At 44.7% G+C, this 26,812-nt stretch overlaps 3 protein-coding genes across 5 annotated transcripts in view; all 3 read left to right on the top strand.

Annotated features, from left to right (window-relative positions):
* The window catches only part of afg3l2 (AFG3-like AAA ATPase 2), a 12,198-nt gene extending 10,453 nt beyond the window's left edge, over positions 1-1,745 (top strand). For both annotated transcript variants that reach the window (XM_034612824.1, XM_034612825.1), the window contains exons 16-17: positions 404-598; positions 1,196-1,745. In XM_034612824.1, coding sequence (XP_034468715.1) covers positions 404-598; positions 1,196-1,435 — 435 coding nt within the window. In that variant the 3' untranslated portion in view covers positions 1,436-1,745. The remainder of the gene's footprint in view (positions 1-403; positions 599-1,195) is intronic.
* Positions 1,746-3,974: 2,229 nt separating this feature from the next.
* On the top strand, positions 3,975-17,594 carry puf60a (poly-U binding splicing factor a). Of its 2 annotated transcripts, XM_034612871.1 has the most exons (10): positions 4,438-4,524; positions 7,156-7,248; positions 7,490-7,540; positions 7,617-7,778; positions 8,091-8,183; positions 9,505-9,718; positions 10,417-10,607; positions 12,593-12,707; positions 16,572-16,813; positions 16,983-17,594. In XM_034612871.1, exons 1-10 carry the CDS (start codon positions 4,450-4,452, stop codon positions 17,280-17,282), a joined length of 1,536 nt encoding a protein of 511 aa, XP_034468762.1. In that variant the 5' UTR covers positions 4,438-4,449; the 3' UTR covers positions 17,283-17,594. The 2 variants fall into 2 exon arrangements, with proteins under 2 accessions (XP_034468761.1, XP_034468762.1); XM_034612870.1 differs by lacking the exon at positions 9,505-9,718 and having other exon boundaries at positions 3,975-4,524; positions 7,617-7,785.
* A 1,703-nt stretch (positions 17,595-19,297) lies between these two features.
* Positions 19,298-26,763, top strand: klhl18 (kelch-like family member 18). Its single transcript, XM_034612856.1, has 10 exons — positions 19,298-19,625; positions 20,091-20,221; positions 20,329-20,469; positions 20,832-21,030; positions 21,761-21,921; positions 22,127-22,263; positions 24,522-24,744; positions 24,838-24,942; positions 25,363-25,474; positions 25,641-26,763. Exons 1-10 carry the CDS (start codon positions 19,506-19,508, stop codon positions 26,025-26,027), a joined length of 1,716 nt encoding a protein of 571 aa, XP_034468747.1. The 5' UTR covers positions 19,298-19,505; the 3' UTR covers positions 26,028-26,763.
* The last annotated feature ends 49 nt before the right edge of the window (positions 26,764-26,812 follow it).

Raw genomic sequence — 26,812 nt, forward strand, 5'->3', positions numbered from 1 at the left:
GATCAGTCTATTCAGCTGCTTTTATTTTGAAAGAACCGGAGATGATCCCAATGACAGATTGATGTTCAGAGGTTAAATGGAAAAATCTTGTAAAAGTATCTAAATGTTTTAAAATGGATTAATCAGTTTAACCTGTGTTTAATGATCATTTAACAAAAATCTGTTCTCAACTTTTCATTGGTTCTAGTTTCATCTTTCATATCAAATATGAAATTAATTCTCGGATCAGACATCAGAACAGACTGATCATCATTTGTGATGTCATCAGTGTGAGACGGTGAATGATCAATCATCATTGAAGTTGATCATTAGATGTAGTTGATGAACATTAACATGGATTTAATGAGTGTTCTCTGGTCAGGTTCTTGTTCCTCAGTTCTCCTGGTTCTGTGTTCTGCTGCAGATCGTTCAGTTCGGGATGAACGAGAAGGTTGGTCAGGTTTCCTTCGACCTCCCGCGTCAGGGCGAGATGGTTCTGGAGAAACCGTACAGCGAAGCAACGGCTCGTCTCATTGACACCGAGGTCAGATCCCTCATCAGAGAGGCGTACCAGAGAACCCAGCAGCTGCTGAGCATTAAGAAGGCCGAGGTGGAGAAGGTACCAACCATCTGCACAGTGTTCTAGATCAGTGGTTCTCAAACCTTTTCTGCCCAAGACGCACCTGTATTCTTATTCCTGCCAAACCCTTGTTTTCATCCATTTCACACTGGCTATCAATCAAGGCCTTCAAAGTGTCACACACTAATAATTCCCACCATCTGACAACTGCGCCAACGGCGAGAATTATGGTTCCGAAGGTTTTTAAATGATTTTATAGTGTAAAGAATTTCCCTCTGTATTAAGAAATTTGTGCCTAAAAATACCTGATATAATAAATTCAAAAGTAATTCATACCTTTTAGATCAGGGCCCCAGACCAACTTCAACATTGCACTGGTGCGCCTACCTTTTTCATTTAGGTGCACTAGCACATGATGTCGGTGCACCTAAAGACATTATGTATACTTGGCCATTTACAGAACACAGATCTAGAATGTTCTCTAAATGTTGTTTTACAACAAATCTAGACTCTGCTCTGATGTACATAACCCTATCTTGGAGTTGTGCAGTAGGACATCTTCTTTCCATGTTAGGGTTCTAGATCATTTTTAAAACACCTAAATTCTCACCCTGTTCTTTTTGTGGTGTTATTCAGGTGGCGCTGCGGCTCCTTGAGAAGGAGGTTCTGGATAAGAGCGACATGGTGGAGCTGCTGGGTAATCGTCCATTTGCGGAGAAGTCGACGTACGAAGAGTTTGTTGAGGGAACCGGAGGCGAGGACGAGGACACGACTCTACCGGACGGTCTAAAAGACTGGAACCAGGAGAGGACAGAGAAGGAAGAGAGTCAGGACGAACAGGTGGCCCGTCAGATCTCTGGAGGAATGCCCTTCTAGAACCTTCCATGGATGTCTGGGTTCCACTACAAACACGGACCTATCATTCTTGTGTATAAAATATCATCTGGAATATTTCTGAGGTTTAGAACCCTCCCTCCTCACGTAAACATCAAGAATTCTTATTTTTCTGTGGAGTTCTGTACCAAACCCATAACTGTTACCCTGTAAAGTTCCTCAATATTCTGTTGAATATCTGGGTTCTTCCACCAACACAAACCCACCTTGTCTCCATCGGTGAGGTCCAACACCTGCTCCCTGACGTTCAGAACAATAAACCTGCTTTTTGTCTTTCTGCACCAAAGATAAACCGTCACCTGATGAAATCAACACATTGTTCTGTTGGATGTTTGGGTTCTACCACCAACACAAACTGTCACTCATTCTACAGTCACTTCATCAATCTGGTGTAGAACCAACTCACTCAATTCAATAACTCTTAACACACACTCCTAAATCCGACTGCCGAGAATTACCTTTTTGTACCAACACATCTTGTCCTAGAACCTTCACCTGATGGAACCACAGAGTTTACTCACAGGAAACGTATTATTTTCTATGTTGACGCCAAGGGCAGAACTTTCAGATTCATACGTTCTTGTCTTTAAGAACTGATATATTACACCTTTAACATTTACTCTGCTGGGGTCTCACACACCTGTAGAACCACATTAATGTCTTCTAGAACCTTCCCACTGATTTCTTTTGTGCATTGAACTCTAACAATGGTTCTAGAAGTTTTCTCTATATTAAGTACCAAGTTCGATATCACACAGCTGTTCCTAAGCAGGGTTCTACAAGGTTGTAATTTACAATTTCACCATTAATGTCACTACACTTGACACACTTAACCTCTGTTATTGAGTTCTAGAACACAGTGTTGTTCTCCAGAGAACTGCTCTTTGTAAAAAATAAGCTCAAATATTCTCTGCCTGTGAACACTTGTTCCATTTCAAGGGTTCTAGTATCATCAAATCCACACTTTCCCTTGACGTAAAACATTTGCTCCAACGTGGTTCTAGATAAGTCATAGAATATTAATACATTGAGAGAATGTTCTCTCTTTAGAGCCCTCACATGTAACATGTACGTGGTCCTAATGTTCTACAGGTTGAAACATAAATCTTGCAAATCAGAACCAACAGTAGAACCTTTTTCAAACTAACCGATGGCGACAAACAAGGTTCTCATTCGCATCCTGCACATACTTCTAGGATGTCAAGTACAATGTGAGACTGTTTCCATACAAAGAACTGTTTTACATCAAAATACTGGAGAACTCTGTTCAGAACCAGATGTAGAACTGTCGCAGGTTCTCAATCAAGAATTTACAACAGCTGTTGACAAACAACCCGTTCTTCGTTGCGCCCCAAGGAAAGAAAACTGTGAACTTGTGAAAGAATAAAAAGGACCTATCATTTATTTATCAATGATTATTGATCCTGGTAATCCGAGGTTCAGGAAGATGTGGAGAACGTCTGTCTTCATCTTCATGACACTGATCCTGCAGAGCTGATCACATATTGATTAGTTGATCAGCTATTGCTTTACACTGTGTGCAGCTGAGTGTTATATGATGTTAAATAATAATCATAATGTAAATGTGTGTTTTATGTTTAAATAAAGCCAGAAAAGCAATCAGGCTGCAACTCTAATAATCAATAGTATCAATAATGTGGCAGTTATTAAAAGCTACAGTGCTTTTGTCTGCCACATTTGAGAGTGAGAGTCATCGCACAATGATTCATTAATCAGGAGAATGTAAAAAACTGAAAAAAACAAACCATATCCAACATATTGATTGTATTGATCATTAATATTTATGTGATCAGCGTGAAAAATACTGATTTTACTTTTCTATTTTTAAATTTTCTATAAATCAAAATGATTTAGTTTGATTCAGTTTTGATGATCGATCATGAGGATTACAATATATTGATTATATTTATATTATTTTGGTATATTTATTGTATTGATTATATTGATCAAGCTAGTAAACAATTAATACATTTTATCGTAAGAATACAATTTATTTTCGAAGCACCTTAAAGGCAGTCACAAACTGCTTCACGCGTTAAAAATGAAAAATTGAATTAAATAATAAACAATGAAAAATGAATATGAAGATCACACAACATCAGAGCTCAAATATAGAAATGAAAAATGCTATAGATGAGAAAAGAATAAAAACAAGATAACACATTAAAAGATGAAAATAGTTGAGCGAAGGAGACGAGTTGGATCTGGTCGGTGAGGTAGATCCACAGAAAGGAGGCGCTTTGGCAGAAAATACCTCCGGAGATATTGAAATGTTAACTGAACCATGATGAAATGGGTTAATAAGAAAAGACAAACTATTATATATTATGGTTTTTTCAGTTAATACATTTTGATTGAATTCTTAACTTTTATGTTTTACATTTAAATGTATTTTCATTTAATATTCGTGTAAATTAATTTAATGTCTTATGTTGATTGACTGATCCCAACAGAACAAGACGGGCCTTTTACTTTGAAGGCCGCTTCCAAAGGAAGTGACGATTGTGACCGCGGTGTTTCCGCTGCTCAAACCGTCTCGAGCTCAGAAACCATCGATTATTGATCGAAGCTTCGGGGCCGAATGGCGGCGGCGGTACGAAAATAAACATCAGCTGTGCGTAGAAGCTAATGCTAAGCTACTGATAACCGGAGGAAGACGGAAGTAGTTTGTTCAAACACAAAACAGATCTGATGCTAATCGATGATCGCAGAAGACACAGAGGAGATGCTAAGCTAACAGCACACACGGTTCTGTTAGCTGATGCTAAGCTAACAGCACACACGGTTCTGTTAGCTGATGCTAAGGAGTCTGTGATGATCGGTACATGGAGATGACGTCACAGAACAGAGATCTGACGTCACACAGACCCGGCCGTTACTGTAGAGAAGTACTAAGTTACTGAAGAAAAGTACTCAGTTACTGTAGTGAAGTACTCAGTGTTGCTGGTGTTGACAGGGGGGGGGCAACTCTCATCATGGAGAATGGACAGAGCTCCACAAAGCTGGGCCTGCCACCGCTCACCCTGAACCAGCAGGAGGCGCTGCAGAAGGTAACTGGATCCACATATACAGTCACTGATCATCTTTATATACAGTCACTGATCCTCTTTATATACAGTCACTGACCATCTTTATATACAGTCAGTGATCATCTTTATATACAGTCACTGATCCTCTTTATATACAGTCAGTGATCATCTTTATATACAGTCACTGACCATCTTTATATACAGTCAGTGATCATCTTTATATACAGTCACTGATCCTCTTTATATACAGTCACTGACCATCTTTATATACAGTCACTGACCATCTTTATATACAGTCAGTGACCATCTTTATATACAGTCACTGATCATCTTTATATACAGTCACTGATCCTCTTTATATACAGTCACTGACCATCTTTATATACAGTCACTGACCATCTTTATATACAGTCACTGATCCTCTTTATATACAGTCACTGACCATCTTTATATACAGTCACTGACCATCTTTATATACAGTCAGTGATCATCTTTATATACAGTCACTGATCCTCTTTATATACAGTCACTGACCATCTTTATATACAGTCAGTGACCATCTTTATATAGTCAGTGATCATCTTTATATACAGTCACTGATCATCTTTATATACAGTCACTGATCCTCTTTATATACAGTCACTGATCCTCTTTATATACAGTCACTGACCATCTTTATATACAGTCAGTGACCATCTTTATATACAGTCACTGATCATCTTTATATACAGTCACTGATCATCTTTATATACAGTCACTGATCATCTTTATATACAGTCAGTGATCATCTTTATATACAGTCACTGATCCTCTTTATATACAGTCACTGATCCTCTTTATATACAGTCACTGATCATCTTTATATACAGTCACTGATCATCTTTATATACACTCACTGATCATCTTTATATACAGTCACTGATCATCTTTATATACAGTCACTGATCATCTTTATATACAGTCACTGATCATCTTTATATACAGTCAGTGATCATCTTTATATACAGTCACTGATCCTCTTTATATACAGTCACTGATGGTCTTTATATACAGTCACTGATCATCTTTATATACAGTCACTGATCATCTTTATATACAGTCAGTGATCATCTTTATATACAGTCACTGATCATCTTTATATACAGTCAGTGATCATCTTTATATACAGTCACTGATCCTCTTTATATACAGTCACTGATGGTCTTTATATACAGTCACTGATCATCTTTATATACAGTCACTGATGGTCTTTATATACAGTCACTGATCATCTTTATATACAGTCAGTGATCATCTTTATATACAGTCAGTGATCATCTTTATATACAGTCACTGATGGTCTTTATATACAGTCACTGATGGTCTTTATATACAGTCACTGATGGTCTTTATATACAGTCACTGATCATCTTTATATACAGTCACTGATGGTCTTTATATACAGTCACTGATGGTCTTTATATACAGTCACTGATCATCTTTATATACAGTCAGTGATGGTCTTTATATACAGTCACTGATGGTCTTTATATACAGTCAGTGATCATCTTTATATACAGTCACTGATGGTCTTTATATACAGTCACTGATCATCTTTATATACAGTCAGTGATCATCTTTATATACAGTCAGTGATCATCTTTATATACAGTCACTGATCATCTTTATATACAGTCACTGATCCTCTTTATATACAGTCACTGATCATCTTTATATACAGTCACTGATCCTCTTTATATACAGTCACTGATCATCTTTATATACAGTCACTGATGGTCTTTATATACAGTCAGTGATGGTCTTTATATACAGTCAGTGATCATCTTTATATACAGTCACTGATGGTCTTTATATACAGTCACTGATGGTCTTTATATACAGTCACTGATCCTCTTTATATACAGTCACTGATGGTCTTTATATACAGTCAGTGATCATCTTTATATACAGTCACTGATCATCTTTATATACAGTCACTGATGGTCTTTATATACAGTCACTGATGGTCTTTATATACAGTCACTGATCATCTTTATATACAGTCACTGATGGTCTTTATATACAGTCAGTGATCATCTTTATATACAGTCACTGATGGTCTTTATATACAGTCACTGATCATCTTTATATACAGTCACTGATCATCTTTATATACACTCACTGATCATCTTTATATACAGTCACTGATGGTCTTTATATACAGTCACTGATCATCTTTATATACAGTCACTGATCATCTTTATATACAGTCACTGATGGTCTTTATATACAGTCACTGATGGTCTTTATATACAGTCAGTGATCATCTTTATATACAGTCACTGATGGTCTTTATATACAGTCACTGATGGTCTTTATATACAGTCACTGATCATCTTTATATACAGTCACTGATGGTCTTTATATACAGTCACTGATCATCTTTATATACAGTCACTGATCATCTTTATATACAGTCACTGATGGTCTTTATATACAGTCACTGATGGTCTTTATATACAGTCAGTGATCATCTTTATATACAGTCACTGATGGTCTTTATATACAGTCACTGATCATCTTTATATACAGTCACTGATCATCTTTATATACAGTCACTGATCCTCTTTATATACAGTCACTGATCTGTACCTGTTTATAATCTGTGTGCAGGCTAAGAAGTACGCGATGGAGCAGAGTATTAAAAGTGTTCTTGTCAAGCAGACTGTGGCTCAGCAGCAGCAGCAGCAGCTCACCAGCCTCCAGGTAGAAACAGAAAACACTTTATTATCTACGGTTGTCAGTGATTTGTCTCCATGTGCAGAAAGTTCTGTAAAAGGTTAAAAGTTAAAAAAATCTGCACCAGCTGAAGCAGCAGAAATTACTTACATTTTGATGTTCACCACCACATAAATTAAACTTTTTAATCGACAGTTGATTTGAATGAAAAGTGGAACATGAAAGAGAAAAACAACCTGAATGAATATTTCACCTCCTCTTCTCTCAGATGGCGTCTCTGACGATGGGTCTCGGAGACGCTCTCTCTCCTCTGCAGTCAGTAAGTCAACTCTCTGTTGAACTTTGTCCTCTTTGTGTCTTTGAATCAGCTGATGTTGGCGGTCGTCTGTGTTCAGGTGGCGGCTCAGCGTCAGAGAGCTCTGGCCATCATGTGTCGAGTTTACGTGGGCTCCATTTACTACGAGCTGGGGGAGGACATCATCAGACAGGCCTTTGCTCCGTTTGGACCAATCAAAAGTATCGACATGTCATGGGACTCAGTCACCATGAAACACAAGGTCACACGTCAGCGAACACAGCTCGTCCAATAATCTCACACTTTTGTTCCACTTTTTTCAGCTCAGGGAGGAAATGCTATGTTTAGAACCCGGGAAGAACCAAGATGGTTCCTCGTGTTTGATCGTTCTGAACATCTGAGGTGTGAAAAGTGTTAACGATCATCACATGGCGTCTCTCAGCTAGAACCAGTGAACCATAGCCTGATACACAGAGGGTTGCATTATGGGTTGTTGAGTGTTTATAGTGGGTGTATCAGAGTCAGTGGGGTCAGCTGATTGGTCCTTGTTGAGTCTCTGTCTTCTTCTCCGCAGGGTTTCGCCTTTGTGGAGTACGAGATGCCAGAGGCGGCACAACTAGCCCTGGAACAGATGAACTCTGTCGTATTGGGAGGAAGAAACATCAAGGTGAGTCTACAACTGATGGGTCCGTCAGTACTGGTCAGTACAGTACTGGTCCATACTGTACAGTGCAGTACGGACCAGTACTGACACTGTCAGTACAAGGCAAGTTAATTTATATAGCACATTTCAGACACTTTCTTAACCAAGTTCGACTATCCAGAATTAACTTTACAATATCAACAACCTTTCCACTGTCACTGTGACAACTAATATTTTTTATACAGTATAAGATATATATATATAAAGGATAATTTGGACTTGTCAAAACAATATCTTTGTTTCTGTTTTATACTCAAAGCTCAATTTTCATCATCTGTAATATCAAAGTAAGTTCAAACTACTTTTGTCATAATTCTGACAGGTCCAAACTTAATTTCAGGTATCTTGACCAAAGAATCCTCCCCAGTCCGTCCAGTCGTATTTTATGGTCAACAGTATTTGTAGGAGCCATAAATAAGTTCAAGAAGGATTTTATCCTTATTATTTTGGTTATGATATTAGATGTAGTGGGTTTGTATTTTGGGAGTATTATTTGTTATTTATTGTTTACTTGTGATCATATGACTTTGGCAGGAAATGGGTCCTAAGGATAGGGGCGGGGGTTATAGTTTATAAAAGCCCTTGAGTAGGGACGCTGTATTTTTTGTTGACCGCAAAGACTTTGCTATGCAACCTGCTATTTTCCGTTTGATTGATGCATGGTCCAATAAGTTCATCTTCTTTTTCTTTCAGAAAAGTTTAAATGCATTTTTACAGATTGCAGTGATTTTTGGATCATTCAAATGATTAGGCCCTACATCCGCCGCCCAGCGACACGTTTTTGTTTTCACGAAGTCGCCACAGTATTGAATGTGGCACTGAGATCCAGCAGAAGTAAAACAGACAGTTCTCCATTATCGGTATTTCGATAAATATAATTAAAAACCTTCATGAGAGGTTTGTTGTGGTCGAAATCCAGGAATCAAAACAATTATTTTGTGCCAAGGTGTTGAACTGAAACTAACCCTTTTGCCCCAACACGGGGGTTTGGATATGGCTCATTTTCTATTACTGAGGTATCTGAATTATTCCTTTTTAAAAGAGGTTTCATCATAGCTGTTTTCAGTGTTTTAAAGAAATGGCCTGAGAGAAATATTATTGGTTTAATCCCTGCAATTCAATTAAAAAAAAGTTAACTTGTGGGAGGAACTTGAATGTTATACTATCTCCTCCAGGGTGTTATGGCTGATGAGATCAAATTGTGTCATGCCGATATTGTTTTTAGGGGGATGCATGTACAGTACAGGCAGTCCTCAGGTGTTGTTCCCTCTGCCTCGTCTTGCAGGTTGGGAGGCCCAGTAACATCGGTCAGGCTCAGCCAATCATTGACCAGCTGGCAGAGGAGGCTCGAGCCTTTAACAGAATTTACATTGCGTCCGTTCACCCCGACCTCTCTGACGATGACATCAAGAGTGTGTTTGAAGCCTTTGGGAAGATCAAGTCTTGCATGTTGGCCCGAGAGCCAACTACAGGGCGGCACAAAGGCTACGGCTTCATTGGTGAGCACATGATGATCACATAATGATTCGCCATCCGTTAACCACGGGACGAATCAGGCAAGCATTCCGCAGACAAATCGGGTTAGGGTCAGGGTGAGGGTCAGGGTGAGGGTAGGGTGAGGGTAGGGTAGGGTGACCCTAACCCTGATGTGGAGACAATCAGTTCTCTGATTTAACAGTTTATTACGTTTGAAACAAGTCAATGAACTTCAATTAAACTGAGATTTTCTCATTTGACTATTTGCTCGGTCAAAACGTGAAAAATTCTATTTTTACCAAATGTCTGTTCTTGTGAGCAGAAACAAATTATGGATTAATTAGTTCATCAATGGAAAAGGAATCGTCATTTTTTACCATCTTGTTGCAGCTTCTCAGATATGAATATGTCTTTGTCTTCTCATACCAATTGTTGTTAGACCACATCTGACGTGGAAGATGAGTTTCATTGATTTTCATCAACCAATTATTTATTTACTTGTCAAGAAAAAAGTTTCATTCATAATTAAAATAATTGTCTGTTGTTGATGTGATGCCAGAGAAACAACCGGGAGCCTTTTAAACTTCAGGTCAAAGTTCATTGGAGTAGACGACTCTGTCAGTTACAGAAATCAACAGTCAGCAGTTTATGATGAAGGCTAATGTTACGGCCCATGGGTCTTCAGTCTTGTTCTTTATGGTTGTTGTTGTTTCGGTCTCAGAGTACGACAAGGCTCAGTCATCTCAGGACGCTGTGGCCTCCATGAACCTTTTTGACCTGGGGGGTCAGTACCTGCGAGTCGGGAAGGCTGTGACTCCGCCCATGCCCCTCCTCACACCGACAACCCCTGGAGGACTCCCTGCTGCAGCTGCCGTGGCTGCTGCTGCTGCCACCGCTAAAATCACTGCTCAGGTAAGTCATGAAGCTCTGCCTCTCAATCAGAGAAGAAAACCAACCAAAGCTAATTATTATTTTTCAAGATCACATCAACAGTGGGGGGGTCAGGCTGAATTACTAGGCCTTTTTGGCTTGTTTGTTCACTTTGGGGAGATCATGAAGAAGGACTTTCGGTTCCAGTTTGGGCCTCAAGAAAGAACTTGCAAGCTGTTTGACAACTCAGGAAGGGAAGCAAGGCTTGGCCAGACTGTTCAGTCAGGGAGGAGAGCTACTGACCTGGATTTGGGACATTGTCCAATGATAGAACCAGGAGCTCCTGAACCCATCCTTCACATGGTTCTCATTTTAAAATGGGGGAAGGGAGAGTGTGCTCCAATTCTTTGGGAATCACACTGCTCAGCTTCCCTGGGAAATCAATTCCAGGGTCCTGGAAAGGAGGCTCCATCTGCTTGTCAGACCTTGGATTCACCTGGGGGACGCTGTGGGGGGTACTGCAGGAGTCCTTTGGGTCCATTGCTACTGGCCACGTGATACTGCTATAACCAAAGTGAGAGCTGTGTCCAAGTCCTTGGCACAAAGTCTAACACAGTCCCTGTGGGTGTTGGACTCTGCCAGGGATACCCCTTTTCACCAATACTGTTACAACCTAACCCAGAACTCCCTGCAGGGATCATACATCCTCTCTGACCAAGAAAACCTCGGGATCCACCAGCAGGAGCCGGAAAGTGTTGCTGAGGAGAAGAACATCTGGAACACTTTCTGACAGATTAACCTGCTGTCACCGGACCTCAGAGAAGTGGAGGAAAATGGATGGATGATTTATTTAAACCACAATATCAGGGAGCTGATGCAGAGTGGTTTACTGTGACCTCCTGATTGTAAAGAATTACAGTCGTCCAGTGTATAAGTAACGAATACACAAACTAATAATTCACCTTCCCATTGAGACAGGATGTTTCTGATTTTCATAATAAAGCTCAGGTGGAAGAAGACTGTCCTGGAACACAGAACAGGTTCCTCACAGTAGAGAACACAGAATAGTTACAGGCTGCAGATGAAAAAGGACATTTGATATCATTTCTTTCATGTTTTATGCTCCATGCAGACATCGACTTGTATATTAGGGCTGGGCGATTAATTGAATTTCAATTATGATTATGGCTTCCAACAATTATGAAAACAAAGTTATCGAGATTAAACGATTATTATCCCGAGTCTGTCTGTTGTTCGCACAACAATGTGAGGTTTCTGGTAACAACTGTAAATGCTCTCACACATTATAGACCTGGTACCCTTGTCCCATGCTGTGTTACCCTGCTGCATGTTCCCCCACTGACCTTCCTCACTTTACACGTTAACAATAAACACCAACACTACTCAGAAGTTAGCAGGACACGTAAAGGACTGAAGTTCACTTTGTGTTTGTTTGAATCGCTCGAGAGTTTATGAGACACCTGCCACACACAAGACGAGGCCTGCCGCTCAGAGACAGGATGTCAGGGTTAAAGTGACCAGATCGATCTGGATTCATGATCCGGCATCATCGATTAATAAATAAATAAATGTGATGGTCAGTTTAGACGAGACGAACACACACACACGCACACACTCCTGCAGATTATGACGCAGTGTTTTAACTTCTTGTGGCAGAAGAAGCGACGCCCCGTTTATTCAGGAACATAAATAAGAATTGATCCGTTTCTTATAAAGATCAGTTCTACATGTGATGATTAGAAACGTCAGCGGAGCAGAGTCACTTGTTGAGTCGTGGCTGAACCGAGCCGCTCGCTCAGTGTCGACACTCGAATCTGTTAACTTGGCGCCAAAATGATTTATTTTTCCTTAAAGTTCAATAAGTGTTTGATGTTTCCAAAGACAATTCTCATGTTAAATAATTGTGATTATGATTTTTGCCATAATCGAGCAGCCCTATTGTATATATTTGTTTTATAAATATTTGTCCACAGTAGTGAGTATACTCTGTTCTGTGGTGCGTTCAGGAGACAGTGGGAACATCGGTTCTTGGAGCTCTGGCTGGACCGGCGCTCCTCTCTCAACAGCTTGGAGGACTTCCTCAGGCTGTCATGGCCGCCCAGGCTCCAGGTGTCATCACGGGTAGGAGCATCTACAACGCCATCCACATGCAACCCCCCCCCCCCCCTTGTTACCAAGATGTCCTGCTGTCCAATCACATTAAAGCTTTCCTGACTAAAGTCTTGTCATGCAGCCAATCACAGTCTTGAATCTGATAATACACTGCTCAAAAAACTAAGGGACACTTAAATCACACATCAAATCTTAATGAATGATTCAAGTTGAAAATCTGATCTGATGAACATTGTATAGTTAGTTGAGAACCAAATGTCGTAACAACGACCAATGGAAACTAAAACCATCAACCCACTGAGGACTGGATTCAAAACCACACTGAACATCCCAGTAACAAACTGAAACCACAGGCTGATCCAACTGGTGTGAAATTCATCAAGTCATCATGTGACTCAGTGGGTGTGGCCTCCTCCTGCCTGCATGTTCTCCTGACAGTGTCTGGACATGATGCTCCTGAGGAGCCGCAGGATGGAGTCCTGGGGGTTCTCCTCCCAGACCTGGATCATCACCTCCCAGACCTGGATCATCACCTCCCAGACCTGGATCATCACCTCCCAGACCTGGATCATCACCTCCTGGACTGTGGACAGAGTTGGTGGCGTCGGATGCACCGATACATGACGTCCAATAGGTGCTCAACTGCACCAGGAGGAACCCAGGGTCCACCAGGAGGAACTCAGGGGCCACTGCACCAGGAGCACCAAGAGGAACTCCGGGGCCACTGCACCAGGAGGAACTCAGGGGCCACTGCACCAGGAGGAACCCAGGGGCCACTGCACCATGAGGAACCCAGGGTCCACCAGGAGGAACCCAGGGGCCACTGCACCAGGAGGAACTCAGGGTCCACTGCACCAGGAGGAACCCAGGGGCCACTGCACCAGGAGGAACTCAGGGGCCAGTGCACCAGGAGGAACCCAGGGTCCACTGCACCAGGAGGAACTCAGGGGCCACTGCACCAGGAGGAACCCAGGGTCCACTGCACCAGGAGGAACTCAGGGGCCACTGCACCAGGAGGAACTCAGGGGCCTCTGCACCAGGAGGAACTCAGGGGCCACTGCACCAGGAGGAACTCAGGGGGCACTGCACCAGGAGGAACCCAGGGGCCACTGCACCAGGAGGGACCCAGGGTCCACCAGGAGGAACTCAGGGGCCACTGCACCAGGAGGAACCCAGGGTCCACCAGGAGGAACTCAGGGGCCATTGCACCAGGAGCACCAAGAGGAACCCAGGGTCCACTGCACCAGGAGGAACTCAGGGTCCACTGCACCAGGAGGAACCCAGGGGCCACTGCACCAGGAGAAACCCAGGGGCCACTGCACCAGGAGGAACTCAGGGTCCACCAGGAGGAACTCAGGGGCCACTGCACCAGGAGGAACCCAGGGTCCACCAGGAGGAACTCAGGGGCCATTGCACCAGGAGCACCAAGAGGAACCCAGGGTCCACTGCACCAGGAGGAACTCAGGGTCCACTGCACCAGGAGGAACCCAGGGGCCACTGCACCAGGAGGAACCCAGGATCCACTGCACCAGGAGGAACCCAGGGGCCACTGCACCAGAAGGAACTCAGGGGCCACTGCACCAGGAGGAACCCAGGGTCCACTGCACCAGGAGGAACCCAGGGTCCACTGCACCAGGAGGAACTCAGGGGCCACTGCACCAGGAGGAACCCGGGGGCCCCTGCACCAGGAGGAACCCGGGGTCCTCTGCACCAGGAGGAACCCTGGGTCCACCAGGAGGAACCCAGGGTCCTCTGCACCAGGAGGAACCCTGGGTCCCCTCCACCAGGAGGAACCCAGGGTCCTCTGCACCAGGAGGAACCCTGGGTCCACCAGGAGGAACCCGGGGGCCCCTGCACCAGGAGGAACCCTGGGTCCCCTCCACCAGGAGGAACCCGGGGGCCCCTGCACCAGCGTCTGACAGTCGCTCTGAGGATTTCATCCTGGTACCTAACAGCAGTCAGGGAACCTTTGGCTGGGACATGAAGGTCTGTTGACCCTCCCAGGATCGTCCTCCTCAGACCTTCACTGATCCAGCAAACTGGTCATAGATGATGTTACAGCAGCTTCACGTTCACCACGACGTCTCCAGACTCGTTCACACCTGTCACATGTGCTCAGTGTGAACCTGCTCTCCTCTGTGAGGAGAACGAGGCTCCAGTGGTGGACCTGCTGGTCCTGGTGTTCTCTGGTGAATGGAGCTGTGAGCTCAGGTCCCACTAGAGGACGTCGGCCCTCAGGCCTCCTCATGGAGTGTGTTTCTGACCACCAGTAGCCTGATGGAGGTCATTTTGTAGAGCAGTGCTCCTCCTGTTCCTCCTTCACAAAGGAGCAGATACCTGCTGCTGGGTTGATGCTCTTCTACGGTCTCCTGGTGTCTCCTGGTGTAACCTCTCCTGGTGTGTCCTGGTGTGTCCTGGTGTAACATTTCCTGGCATCTCCTGGTGTCTCCTGGCGTCTCCTGGCATCTCCTGGTGTCTCCTGGCGTCTCCTCCAGGCTCTGGAGACGGTGCTGGCAGACACAAACCTTCTTGTGACCCCAGGTATGGATGTGTCCTCCTGGAGGAGCTGGACTACCTGTGCAGCCTGATGGAGCTGCAGGTAGCTCCTCATGCTACCAGCAGTGAGGAGGAGCAGAACCCAGAAGTAGAAGGAGTCAGGAAGGATCAGCAGAGAGCAGCTGTCTGTGGACACCACATGAGAAACAGTCCCTGTTTGGGGCTCGTCTTGCTTCTGCCTCCATTTCACCTGTTGTTAGAGGAACTGGTTCTTCTAACGGACACTTTGATCTCTGGAGTTGAACTTCACACTGTGAACTTTACGGTTCCCTCACTTTACTGAGCTGTGTAGTTTATCCCTGCATCACATGTCGAGGTTTATCCTGTCAGTCCCTCCCACAGCGTTTTACCCGCCCTCCGATGACGCAGTTCATTGGCTGTTCTGTCGTCACCAGAACGCCACTTTAAATAGTTTTCATAGAATTTTCCTATCGTATTTTCAAATCACTTATTTTGTTTGCGAGTCATGAAGGAAAACGACTCCAGACAGGAAGTAGCGTGTTCCTGTTGTTTGTGTTGCTTCGTCAGAAGCGTCTCAACTAATAGATTTTCTCTTTTATTGTCTTTTTTTCTCTCTCTGTTTTTTCTCTTCTCCCCCCTCCCCCTTCCTCGACCCCCAACATTTGCACCGACAGTGACCTCTTAACTCCTCCCCTTTGCTGCACACTGACCAACCAAGTGAAGAGGACTGTTTCTAGCCCCTCCCTTTAAACATAGCCCCTCATTCCTATTGGCCAGTGAGTCTCAGATCCTGTGTGATTTGTGGAGTTTCAGTTATGTCAACACACATTCATGAGCAATTTTGGTGGCTGGGGGGAATATATTTGATTTCATTCGGTGGGTTTGTTGATCCTCACTGCTCCTGAAATTATATCTGCACCAACAGTAAGTATGAGTTTCCAAACGTGACTAGAAGAGAATCATTCAGCAGCTGAAGGTTAAACTGGAGTCACTCAGTCAGGTTAACACTGAAGTCTGTGGGTGCTCTTGTTTACAGCTGCTTGATGGGTGGTGACCTAGTGCAGGCGGGTGGAGTCGACACCTGCTTTTACTGCTGGTAGAAAATGAAAGCTTAAAATCAGTCTGCATTTCCGTATTAATTCCACTCGTTTCTTGAGTTGGGCGGTACAGTCATGGTAAACCAGTAGACCCAGTGTATATTGTGGTTGGTGGAAGAGGCCGGAGGCCAGTTCCATTCCGGTGGAGAAGCTACCAACCAGTACAAGGTTCTCCTCCTGTGGAATGGGGCGACACCTGTGGCCGAACCGCCACCACCCTTTTGACCATCCTGTGCTTCCTGCTTCGTGTCTGTTTCAGGGGTGACCCCAGCTCGGCCTGGCCTGCCTCAGGTGGGTCTGGTGAACCCGGTGCTGGCCACACCCCTGACACTAGAAGCCTCTTTTGAGGAGAGGAAAGAGGAGGAGGAGGAGGAGGAGGAGTGTCGGCAAGAGGCGCAACAGGAGGGAGTCACGGAGCCACTCAGCGAGCAGGAGCACATGAGCATCAGCGGCAGCAACGCAAGACACATGGTGATGAGGAAACTGCTCCGCAAGCAGGAGGTACTGGTTCTCATCTAGACTTTTAATGTGTTGATCTTGACTCTGGGACGTGTGGATTTTTTCTGACGTTAAAAAATGAAACTCAAACTTTTATTTGTAACTTTATTGAAAACGAATTATTTGAACAAACAACAAAATGTAGATTCTAAAAGCGTCTCTCCTCCGTCAGTCGACCGTGATGGTCCTGAGGAACATGGTCGGGCCCGACGACATCGACGATGACCTGGAGGGCGAGGTGACTGAGGAGTGTGGGACGTTTGGCCAGGTGAAGCGCGTCATCATCTACCAGGAGCGTCAGGGCGAGGAGGACGATGCCGAGGTTATTGTTAAGATCTTTGTTATGTTTTCGGACGCAGCCGAGATGAATGGAGCCATCCAGGCGCTGAACCACCGCTGGTTCGGAGGACGCAAGGTGGTGGCAGAGGTATACGACCAGGAACGATTCGAGAACAATGACCTGTCAGCGTAGAACACATGTAAACATGTACAAACTCAGTGTAGTTTAGATGCCTCTCTTACCTGTCAGAGTTTTTATTGGTGTTTGTCTCCAGAAAAGTTTGAACCTAAAGGATCATTCTGCTGGTTTCAACTTGAAATCACAAATAATTCCCTGCTGATGATCAACTGACTGATCTTTAGGTCTGGACTTGTCGTGTTCCTGTGTCACATTATAGTTCTTAATCTTGACATGTTGTAAATGACTAATGACTCATCCAATCCCCACACAGTCTCTCAAACCATCAATGATTCAGGGCTCAGTCCCAGTAACTGAAACAGGTGTTTGACTCCTGGTTGGACAAAGGAAAACAAAGACGTTTGAAGACGTCCTCGTTGACCTGGTTAACTATGTGTTGATGTGTGGGACAACGGATGGTAAATAATTGTGTAAATGCTGTTGATGCAGCTGCAGCAAACGGTTTCACTTGGTCCTGGTCCCACCCACAGGTCCAGCTGAGACAGCTCGAAGACTCTGGACGCTGCGTTCAGCTCTGAAAGAGATTGGAGCTGAAACATGAAACCAGCCGTGGTTCAGATGTTAAGATTCTTTCAGAAACGTGGATGTTCCTGAACACATCATCACAGTCAAACTCAGACCGACTTCCCTCATGGGGTTAGGTTCCTGTTGAAGTCGGGCTGGTGTCGGAGTTGAGAAATGAAATGAAGTTTGTTCACGTGTCCGATGAGTCAAACAATCAAATATGTCAATAAAACTTTTTTACGTCAAGCAGTTTTTCTGCTGTTTTATTAATTTAATGCTGATGTTTGATTGGTTGCCATTTTTTATATAAATATGAATTCTATATTTTAATTATCAGTGTTAAAATAATCCTCACAGACAAAACATTTAAGATTTTAAAACAAATTTCTGAATGTGAAAACTTCAAACTGCTTCAGTTTCTGAATTTGATAAATATTTTCCTACAGTACAATTATTACAACACTAAATTGATCAATAAATGTAAATTACCTTTATGTGTGTAATGAAGTGAATAGAATCAAACAAAAACTTTTTATATCTGCAGAACTTCATCAAGAACAAACCAAAATGATCCAGTGGATCTGAAATAAAGTTCAAATATATGATAGAACCCATCATCCTCCATTAAATTAAAATCTATTAATCATCTATTAAATCTGAAGTGGAACATGTTTTGAAGAAGACTGATGTACATTCACTGATAACTAACTACACAGCTCAGTAAAGTGAGGGAACCGTAAAGTTCACAGTGTGAAGTTCAACTCCAGAGATCAAAGTGTCCGTTAGAAGAACCAGTTCCTCTAACAACAGGTGAAATGGAGGCAGAAGCAAGACGAGCCCCAAACTGGGAATGTTTCTCATGTGGTGTCCACAGACAGCTGCTCTCTGCTGATCCTTCCTGACTCCTTCTACTTCTGGGTTCTGCTCCTCCTCACTGCTGGCAGCATGAGGAGCTACCTGCAGCTCCATCAGGCTGCACAGGTAGTCCAGCTCCTCCAGGAGGACACATCCATACCTGGGGTCACAAGAAGGTTTGTGTCTGCCAGCACCGTCTCCAGAGCCTGGAGGAGACACCAGGAGACATTACTCCAGGAGACATTACTCCAGGAGACACCAGGAGACACCAGGAGACATTACTCCAGGAGACCCCAGGAGATGCCAGGAGACGCCAGGAGACATTACTCCAGGAGACGCCAGGAGACGCCAGGAGACATTACTCCAGGAGACATTACTCCAGGAGACCCCAGGAGATGCCAGGAGACGCCAGGAGACATTACTCCAGGAGACACCAGGAGACGCCAGGAGACATTACTCCAGGAGATGCCAGGAGACGCCAGGAGACATTACTCCAGGAGACACCAGGAGACGCCAGGAGACATTACTCCAGGAGACACCAGGAGAGCGTAGAACAGCATCAACCCAGCAGCAGGAATCTGCTCCTTTGTGGAGGAGGAAGGAGGAACAGGAGGAGCACTGCTCTACAAAATGACCTCCAGCTTTCACAATATCCAATCAAGTCATAAAAGAACTTTCTATGTTCATCTGTCGCCACGTTGATAAAATAGGATCCACGAGGTGGCGCTGTTTCTTGTAGGGGCGGTCTTTTATTCGGAAGCCGGAGACCTGCCCGTGTTTCCGCCGGTGAGCGTGACGTCACGGCTCGGGCTGTGTACGGTGGCTCGCTGGGCTCAGTTCGCGCTGCTCGTGCTGACGATGGGAGACGAAGAGCTCGAGGACTTGGTTCATTTCTCGGTGCGCGACGCGCCGGCACGAGGTTATGTCGTCATGGAGGAGATCCGACGTCAGGGGAAACTCTGTGATGTCACGCTCAGGGTAAGAACCGAGTTAGCCTCCAGCTAACAGCCCGTAATGAGGAAGCTAGCTGATACTGAGCTAACGATGCTAACAAGAGCTAACAACGGCTTGTAAGATGAGCTGACGTCACTGAACCTTGGGTACCAGAGCTGACCTTTGACCTGACGTCATCGATCAGATTATATACAACTGAGGATTGATCGTCTGCAGTGACACATTTAATCTTCTTAATGTCTCAGGATCAGTTCACCTGCTGGACAGGTGAGGTACAACACCTGACCTGTGTACTCTATGTACTGGTATATACAGTTGTATACAACACTGTACCTGTGTACTCTATGTACTGGTATATACAGTTGTATACAACACTGTACCTGTGTACTCTATGTACTGGTATATACAGTTGTATACAACACTGTACCTGTGTACTATATGTACTGGTATATACAGTTGTATACATGTATTGTTCATGTATCTCTGCAGGTGGGGGATCATAAGTTCAGCGCTCACCGGATCGTTCTGGCCGCCTCCATCCCGTACTTTCACGCCATGTTCACCAACGACATGGTGGAGTGTAAACAGGACGAGATCCTGATGCAGGGCATGGACCCCAGGTAACGTGACAAGACTTCCTGTCTGGAACCCGGTCACAGCACGGGGAACCACATACCAGTTTGAAACCAGTGTGACCCCAGTCTAACCGCTTCCTCTCTCCCTGCAGTGCTCTGGAGGCTCTGATTAACTTTGCGTACAGCGGCCATGTTGCTATCGACCAACAGAACGTTCAGTCTCTTCTGATTGGCTCGAGCTTCCTGCAGCTGCAGAACGTTAAAGACGCCTGCTGCTCCTTCCTCCAGGAGAGGTCAGTCGACGGAGAAACTCTCAAACTAAGCTAAAGTCCGATAGTTTGTTTTTTTACGCGTGTACATGTTCAGACTTATTTCTAAAAGTGAACATACAGTATGTTTTACAAAACAAAGCTCAGCTTTTCTGGAGCTTTCAGTCACATTATCTTCATCAGCTGAAGCTTTTGGAAATGACGGTAGGTAAAAAAACTCTTTGTAACTGTGGTGGAATGTTAAATCACATTTGTTTCCAAGCTCAGCGACGAAGGTTAAACTCTGTTCTTCCTTTATTTAAATTGTTCTCAACAGGCAAACGCTTCTACAACATTCAGTTTCTACGTGTGTGAATTGTAAATGTTTTCTGCTCTGTGGCTTTCAGGTTACATCCGAAGAACTGTCTGGGTGTCCGTCAGTTCGCAGAGACCATGATGTGTACGACTCTGTACGACTCGGCCAGCAGCTTCCTCCACCAGCACTTTGTGGACGTTTCTTTATCGGACGAGTTCCTGGGTCTGAGGACGGAGGAGGTGCTGGAGCTGGTCGGCTGCGATGAACTCAATGTTAAAGCTGAAGAACAGGTGAGAGGTGTCACCTGAGAGTGTGTTGCCTGTGCAGGTGTGTGAGGCTGAGTGTGTGTTACCTGTGCAGGTGTGTGAGGCTGAGTGTGTGTTACCTGTGCAGGTGTGTGAGGCTGAGTGTGTGTTACCTGTGCAGGTGTGTGAGGCTGAGTGTGTGTTACCTGTGCAGGTGTGTGAGGCTGAGTGTGTGTTACCTGTGCAGGTGTTCGAGGCTGAGTGTGTGTTACCTGTGCAGGTGTGGGAGGCTGAGTGTGTGTTACCTGTGCAGGTGTGGGAGGCTGAGTGTGTGTTACCTGTGCAGGTGTTCGAGGCTGAGTGTGTGTTACCTGTGCAGGTGTGTGAGGCTGAGTGTGTGTTACCTGTGCAGGTGTGTGAGGCTGAGTGTGTGTTACCTGTGCAGGTGTTCGAGGCTGAGTGTGTGTTACCTGTGCAGGTGTTCGAGGCTGAGTGTGTGTTACCTGTGCAGGTGTTCGAGGCTGATTGTGTGTTACCTGTGCAGGTGTGGGAGGCTGAGTGTGTGTTACCTGTGCAGGTGTTCGAGGCTGAGTGTGTGTTACCTGTGCAGGTGTTCGAGGCTGAGTGTGTGTTACCTGTGCAGGTGTGGGAGGCTGAGTGTGTGTTACCTGTGCAGGTGTTCGAGGCTGAGTGTGTGTTACCTGTGCAGGTGTTCGAGGCTGAGTGTGTGTTACCTGTGCAGGTGTGTGAGGCTGAGTGTGTGTTACCTGTGCAGGTGTTCGAGGCGGCTCTCACCTGGGTTCATCATGACCGGGACCGGCGGGAGCCTCTGCTGCCAGAGCTGCTGTCAAAGATCAGACTTCCTCTATGTCGACCTCAGTTTCTGTCTGACCGAGTCCAGCAGGACGAACTGGTTCGTTGCTGCCATAAATGCAGGTGAGACGTTCTTGTGTGTGATTGGTTCATATAGACCCGTCTGTCTGTATTTTCAGTGTGATGTTTAACTCGGCGTCAGGCTTAGTATTGACATATTAGGCTTTTAGCTAACGCTGTCACACAGATACTGATCACTGTCCAGGTGTTCTAATTCTTTACCTTTCGTCTAAACATTCAGTCGTGTCTCTGCTGTGTTTCTTGTCAGAGACCTGGTGGATGAAGCCAAAGATTTCCACCTGATGCCCGAGCGTCGTCCTCATCTTCCCACGTTTAAAACCAGACAGAGGTGCTGCACATCCATCACAGGACTCATCTATGCTGTGGGAGGACTCAACAGCTCAGGTACATGCTCACCTGACCCATGTCACCTGACCCATGTCACATGTCACCTGTCTCATGTCACCTGACCCATGTCAGCTGACTCATGTCACCTGACACATGTCACATGTCACCTGTCTCATGTCACCTGACTAGCAAAGGCCTTTGTCAGATTGTTTCTACTTCGGACAGCTCTCTCTTTTTTCACCATACATGTGTTTGCATCCCTGACTCTCTTTCACTCTCACATAATACTCGATACCCAGCCCTACAGGTCACATGACCTTAAAACACGGCGGGAGTAATCCAGCTGCAGCATCTTGGGGTGGGACGACACAACTCTGCTCTGATTGGCCGAAGGCGTCACCGACACACATGATGTATCTAATGTTTTAATTCTAAGAATTCAGATGCGTTTTCTGCTTTGTATATCCCACTATACAGGAACAATGTCTACCCCATACCTTGTTTTTATACATACATATATATATACAGTGCCTTGCATAAGTATTCACCCCCTTTGGACTTTTCTACATTTTGTCATGGTATAACCACAGATTAAAATTTATTTCATCGTGAGTTTATGTAATGGACCAACACAAAATAGTGCATCATTTGGAAGTGGGGGGAAATATTACATGGATTTCACAATTATTTACAAATAAAAATCTGAAAAGTGTTGAGTGCATATGTATTCACCCCCTTTACTGTGAAACCCCTAACAAAGATCTGGTGCGACCAATTGCATTCACAAGTCACATTTGCAAGTCACATAATTAGTAAATAGGGTCCACCTGTCTGCAATTTAATCTCAGTATAAATACACCTGTTCTGTGACGGACTCAGAGTTTGTTGGAGATCATTACTGAACAAACAGCATCATGAAGACCAAGGAGCTCACCAAACAGGTCAGGGATAAAGTTGTGGAGAAATATGAAGCAGGGTTAGGTTATAAAAAAATATCCAGAGCTTTGAACATCTCTCTGAGCACCATAAAATCCATCATAAGAAAATGGAAAGAATATGGCACAACCGCAAACCTACCAAGAGGAGGCCGTCCACCCAAACTGAAGAGTCGGACAAGGAGAAAATTAATCAGAGAAGCAACCAGGAGGCCCATGGTTACTCTGGAGGAGTTGCAGAGATCCACAGCTGAGGTGGGAGAATCTGTCCACAGGACAACTATTAGTCGTCTACTCCACAAATCTGGCCTTTATGGAAGAGTGGCAAGAAGAAAGCCATTGTTGAAAGGGATCCATAAAAAATCCCGTTTGGAGTTTGCCAGAAGCCATGTGGGAGACACAGCAAACATGTGGAAGAAGGTGCTCTGGTCAGATGAGACCAAAATTTAACTTTTTGGCCTCAATGCAAAACGCTATGTGTGGCGAAAACCCAACACTGCCCATCACCCTGAGCACACCATCCCAACAGTGAAACATGGTGGTGGTAGCATCATGCTGTGGGGATGCTTCTCTTCAGCAGGTACAGGGAAACTGGTCAGAATAGAGGGAAAGATGGATGGAGCCAAATACAGGGAAATCCTTGAAGAAAATCTGATGCAGTCTGCAAAAGACTTGAGACTGGGGCGGAGGTTCATCTTCCAGCAGGACAATGACCCTAAACATACAGCCAGAGCTACAAAGGAATGGTTTGGATTAAAGAATGTTAATGTCTTAAAATGGCCCAGTCAAAGCCCAGACCTCAATCCAATAGAGAATCTATGGCAAGACTTGAAGATTGCAGTTCACAGACGGTCTCCATCCAATCTGACTGAGCTTCATCTTTTTTGCCAAGAAGAATGGACAAACCTTTCCATCTCTAGATGTGCAAAGCTGGTAGAGACATACCCCAAAAGACTTGCAGCTGTAATTGCAGCGAAAGGGGGGTTCTACCAAGTATTGACACAGGGGGGTGAATACTTATGCACCCAACAGATGTCAACTTTTTTGTTCTCATTATTGTTTGTGTCACAATAAAATTTATTTTGCACCTTCAAAGTACTATGCATGTTTTGTTGATCAAACGGGAAAAAGTTTATTTAAGTCTATTTGAATTCCAGTTAGTAACAGTACATAATGGGAAAAAGTCCAAGGGGGGTGAATACTTATGCAAGGCACTGTATATATATATATATATATATATATATATATATTATTGACGGCTGGGTTTTTCTACTCCAAACCTACAGCTGCCGGCAGATTTACGTCGGCAGATCAAGTCAGACACACACGCACCTCTCGCCTCTTGTCACCTGTAACGTGACGGTGGTTTTTCTCTTCTAGGTGACTCCTTAAATGTGGTCGAAGTCTTCGATCCAATTGGGAATTTCTGGGAGCGCTGTCAGCCAATGAGGACGGCTCGCAGCAGAGTGGGTGTGGCTGTTGTTAACGGACTGCTGTTCGCCATCGGTGGATATGACGGCCAATCGCGACTGAGCACAGTGGAGGTCTACAACCCAGAGACGGACAACTGGACGCGGGTGTCGAGCATGAACAGTCAGCGCAGGTCTGATTAGTCGGTAGATGAATAGTGATCAATATTACTGTTCAGTACATTGGTCCTGATCAAACAGATGATAAAATGTGCTGTCATCCACAGCGCCATGGGAACGGTGGTGGTTGACGGACACATCTACGTCTGTGGCGGCTATGATGGAAAGTCGTCTCTGAACTCTGTGGAGTGTTTTTCTCCAGAGACCGACAGGTGCTCAAATCCTCTTTCTACAGGGGTCAGTGGTCCAGGACCAAGTCCAGATCTAGGTCCACAACCAGGTTCAGGTACAGGACCAGAATCAGGTCCGCAACCAGTTGCAGGTCTAGGTTCAGGGCCAGGACAAGAACCAGGTCCAGAACCAGGTTCAGGACCAGGTTGAGGTTCAGGTACTTTTTTTCACACCAGCCAAAATGATGACACCATGTTTTCACTGAAGGAAATTTTTCCTTTAAACTTACCCTTTAATAGTTGATAAATATGATGTCATTAAGGTCTTTAAAAAAAAAAAAAAAACATCTTTACTGTCTGACGATAAAATCACTCAAGTTTTGATTCAGGGGTTCACACACTTGACTTAACTTCCTGGTTGAATGAATGAAGATTTAAGGGGTTTCTTCCTTTTGTTGTCAGGTGGACCGTGGTGACAGAGATGAGCGCAAGTCGCAGTGCTGCAGGTGTGACGGTGTTTGATGGACGCATCTTTGTATCAGGCGGCCATGACGGTTTACAGATCTTTAACACGGTCAGTTTTACAGTAAAAACACTAATTGATACTGATCAACACGATTTATTTCGAACAACCACTGAGCTTGTGAACATGAATAAAATAAAACTTTATTGACAACAATGTTTCTGACCTTTTTAAAAACATATTTTGTCTATTTATTGTTTGTTTGTTCCCCCCCCAGGTGGAGTACTACAACCATCACACCAACAGGTGGCACCCTGCGTCAGCGATGCTGAACAAGCGTTGCCGTCACGGGGCAGCGGCTCTGGGGAGTCACATGTACGTGGCGGGGGGTTACGACGGGTCGGGCTTCCTGAGCGGGGTGGAGGTGTTTAGCTCGGCGTCGGGGCAGTGGAGCCTCCTGGTGGCGATGAACACACGTCGCAGCAGGGTGTCTCTGGTGTCCACGTCAGGTCGTCTGTATGCTGTGGGTGGATACGATGGACAGTCCAACCTCAATTCATTGGAGATGTACAACCCAGACACCAACCGCTGGACCTTCATGGCCCCCATGGCCTGTCATGAGGGAGGGGTCGGGGTGGGTTGCATCCCCCTGCAGCCCACCTAAACCAGCCAATCAGAGGCTGTGGAAGGATGTGTTACTGCCTCCTGCAGGCGGGGAGGCAGCGCCCTCCGGTGGCGTTCACTGAGCTTTATTGGTACGACAGCCAGGCTCAGACCCGCATACTGAGGCCAGGCCTGTAGGATTATGGGAAAAAACTGTAGAGCTAGCCCACAAAAACTAGCTGCTAGCATTGTGCTGTTGCGCGTATGGACCAGTAATGATAAATATTGATTTTGTACTTGATTGAATCGACCAATGGGATGTCACTTCCTGTCCAGAGAGAAACAAAGCTGCTGATGAAATGGGATGACTGCTTGGATCTGTTTTCACTGGACCATTTATTACTCATCCAATGAATCAGTGTGGTCGACAGAGTGACACACCCCCCATCCTCCACCAACCACACAGTGTGTCCTGATGGTGGCGCTGCAGGAGACAGGTTCACCAGGATCATTGTGTGTAAGGTGAATCCTCCTGACCTGTCAGTGTGACATCACTTCCTGCGGATGGCTACAGGACTTCCTGTAGAATCTTGATGTTTTTAGGTTTCCTTGAGTATCACAGTCAATTCAGCTGATTCCATTATGATGTCATCCATCGTAGACTCAATGATGTTCTCCTGCTTGTTCTAATGAGTGAACATGTTTCTATGACAACCACCCCCCCACCTTAGTCACACATGATTATTTATTTCATAATAAAAAGTACAACTCAGTCGAGTTTAATAAAACACGTTAAATGATGAACACGTGTTTTTATTTCATCGTCAGAGGTCATTCACGTCTCTG

This window comes from Hippoglossus hippoglossus, chromosome 17 (assembly GCF_009819705.1).
Source record: "Hippoglossus hippoglossus isolate fHipHip1 chromosome 17, fHipHip1.pri, whole genome shotgun sequence".
Classification (NCBI taxonomy): Eukaryota; Metazoa; Chordata; class Actinopteri; order Pleuronectiformes; family Pleuronectidae; genus Hippoglossus; species Hippoglossus hippoglossus.

Bases quoted from the DNA above. Each gene is read 5' to 3' on its own strand.
- puf60a (XM_034612871.1), top strand. From the start codon at position 4,450: ATGGAGAATGGACAGAGCTCCACAAAGCTGGGCCTGCCACCGCTCACC. The intron at 7,779-8,090 runs GTCACACGTCAG...TCTTCTCCGCAG, and splicing joins CAGTCACCATGAAACACAAG to GGTTTCGCCTTTGTGGAGTA. The intron at 10,608-12,592 runs GTAAGTCATGAA...TGGTGCGTTCAG, and splicing joins CCGCTAAAATCACTGCTCAG to GAGACAGTGGGAACATCGGT.
- klhl18 (XM_034612856.1), top strand. From the start codon at position 19,506: ATGGGAGACGAAGAGCTCGAGGACTTGGTTCATTTCTCGGTGCGCGAC. The intron at 19,626-20,090 runs GTAAGAACCGAG...GTATCTCTGCAG, and splicing joins TCTGTGATGTCACGCTCAGG to GTGGGGGATCATAAGTTCAG. The intron at 21,031-21,760 runs GTGAGAGGTGTC...TTACCTGTGCAG, and splicing joins ATGTTAAAGCTGAAGAACAG to GTGTTCGAGGCGGCTCTCAC.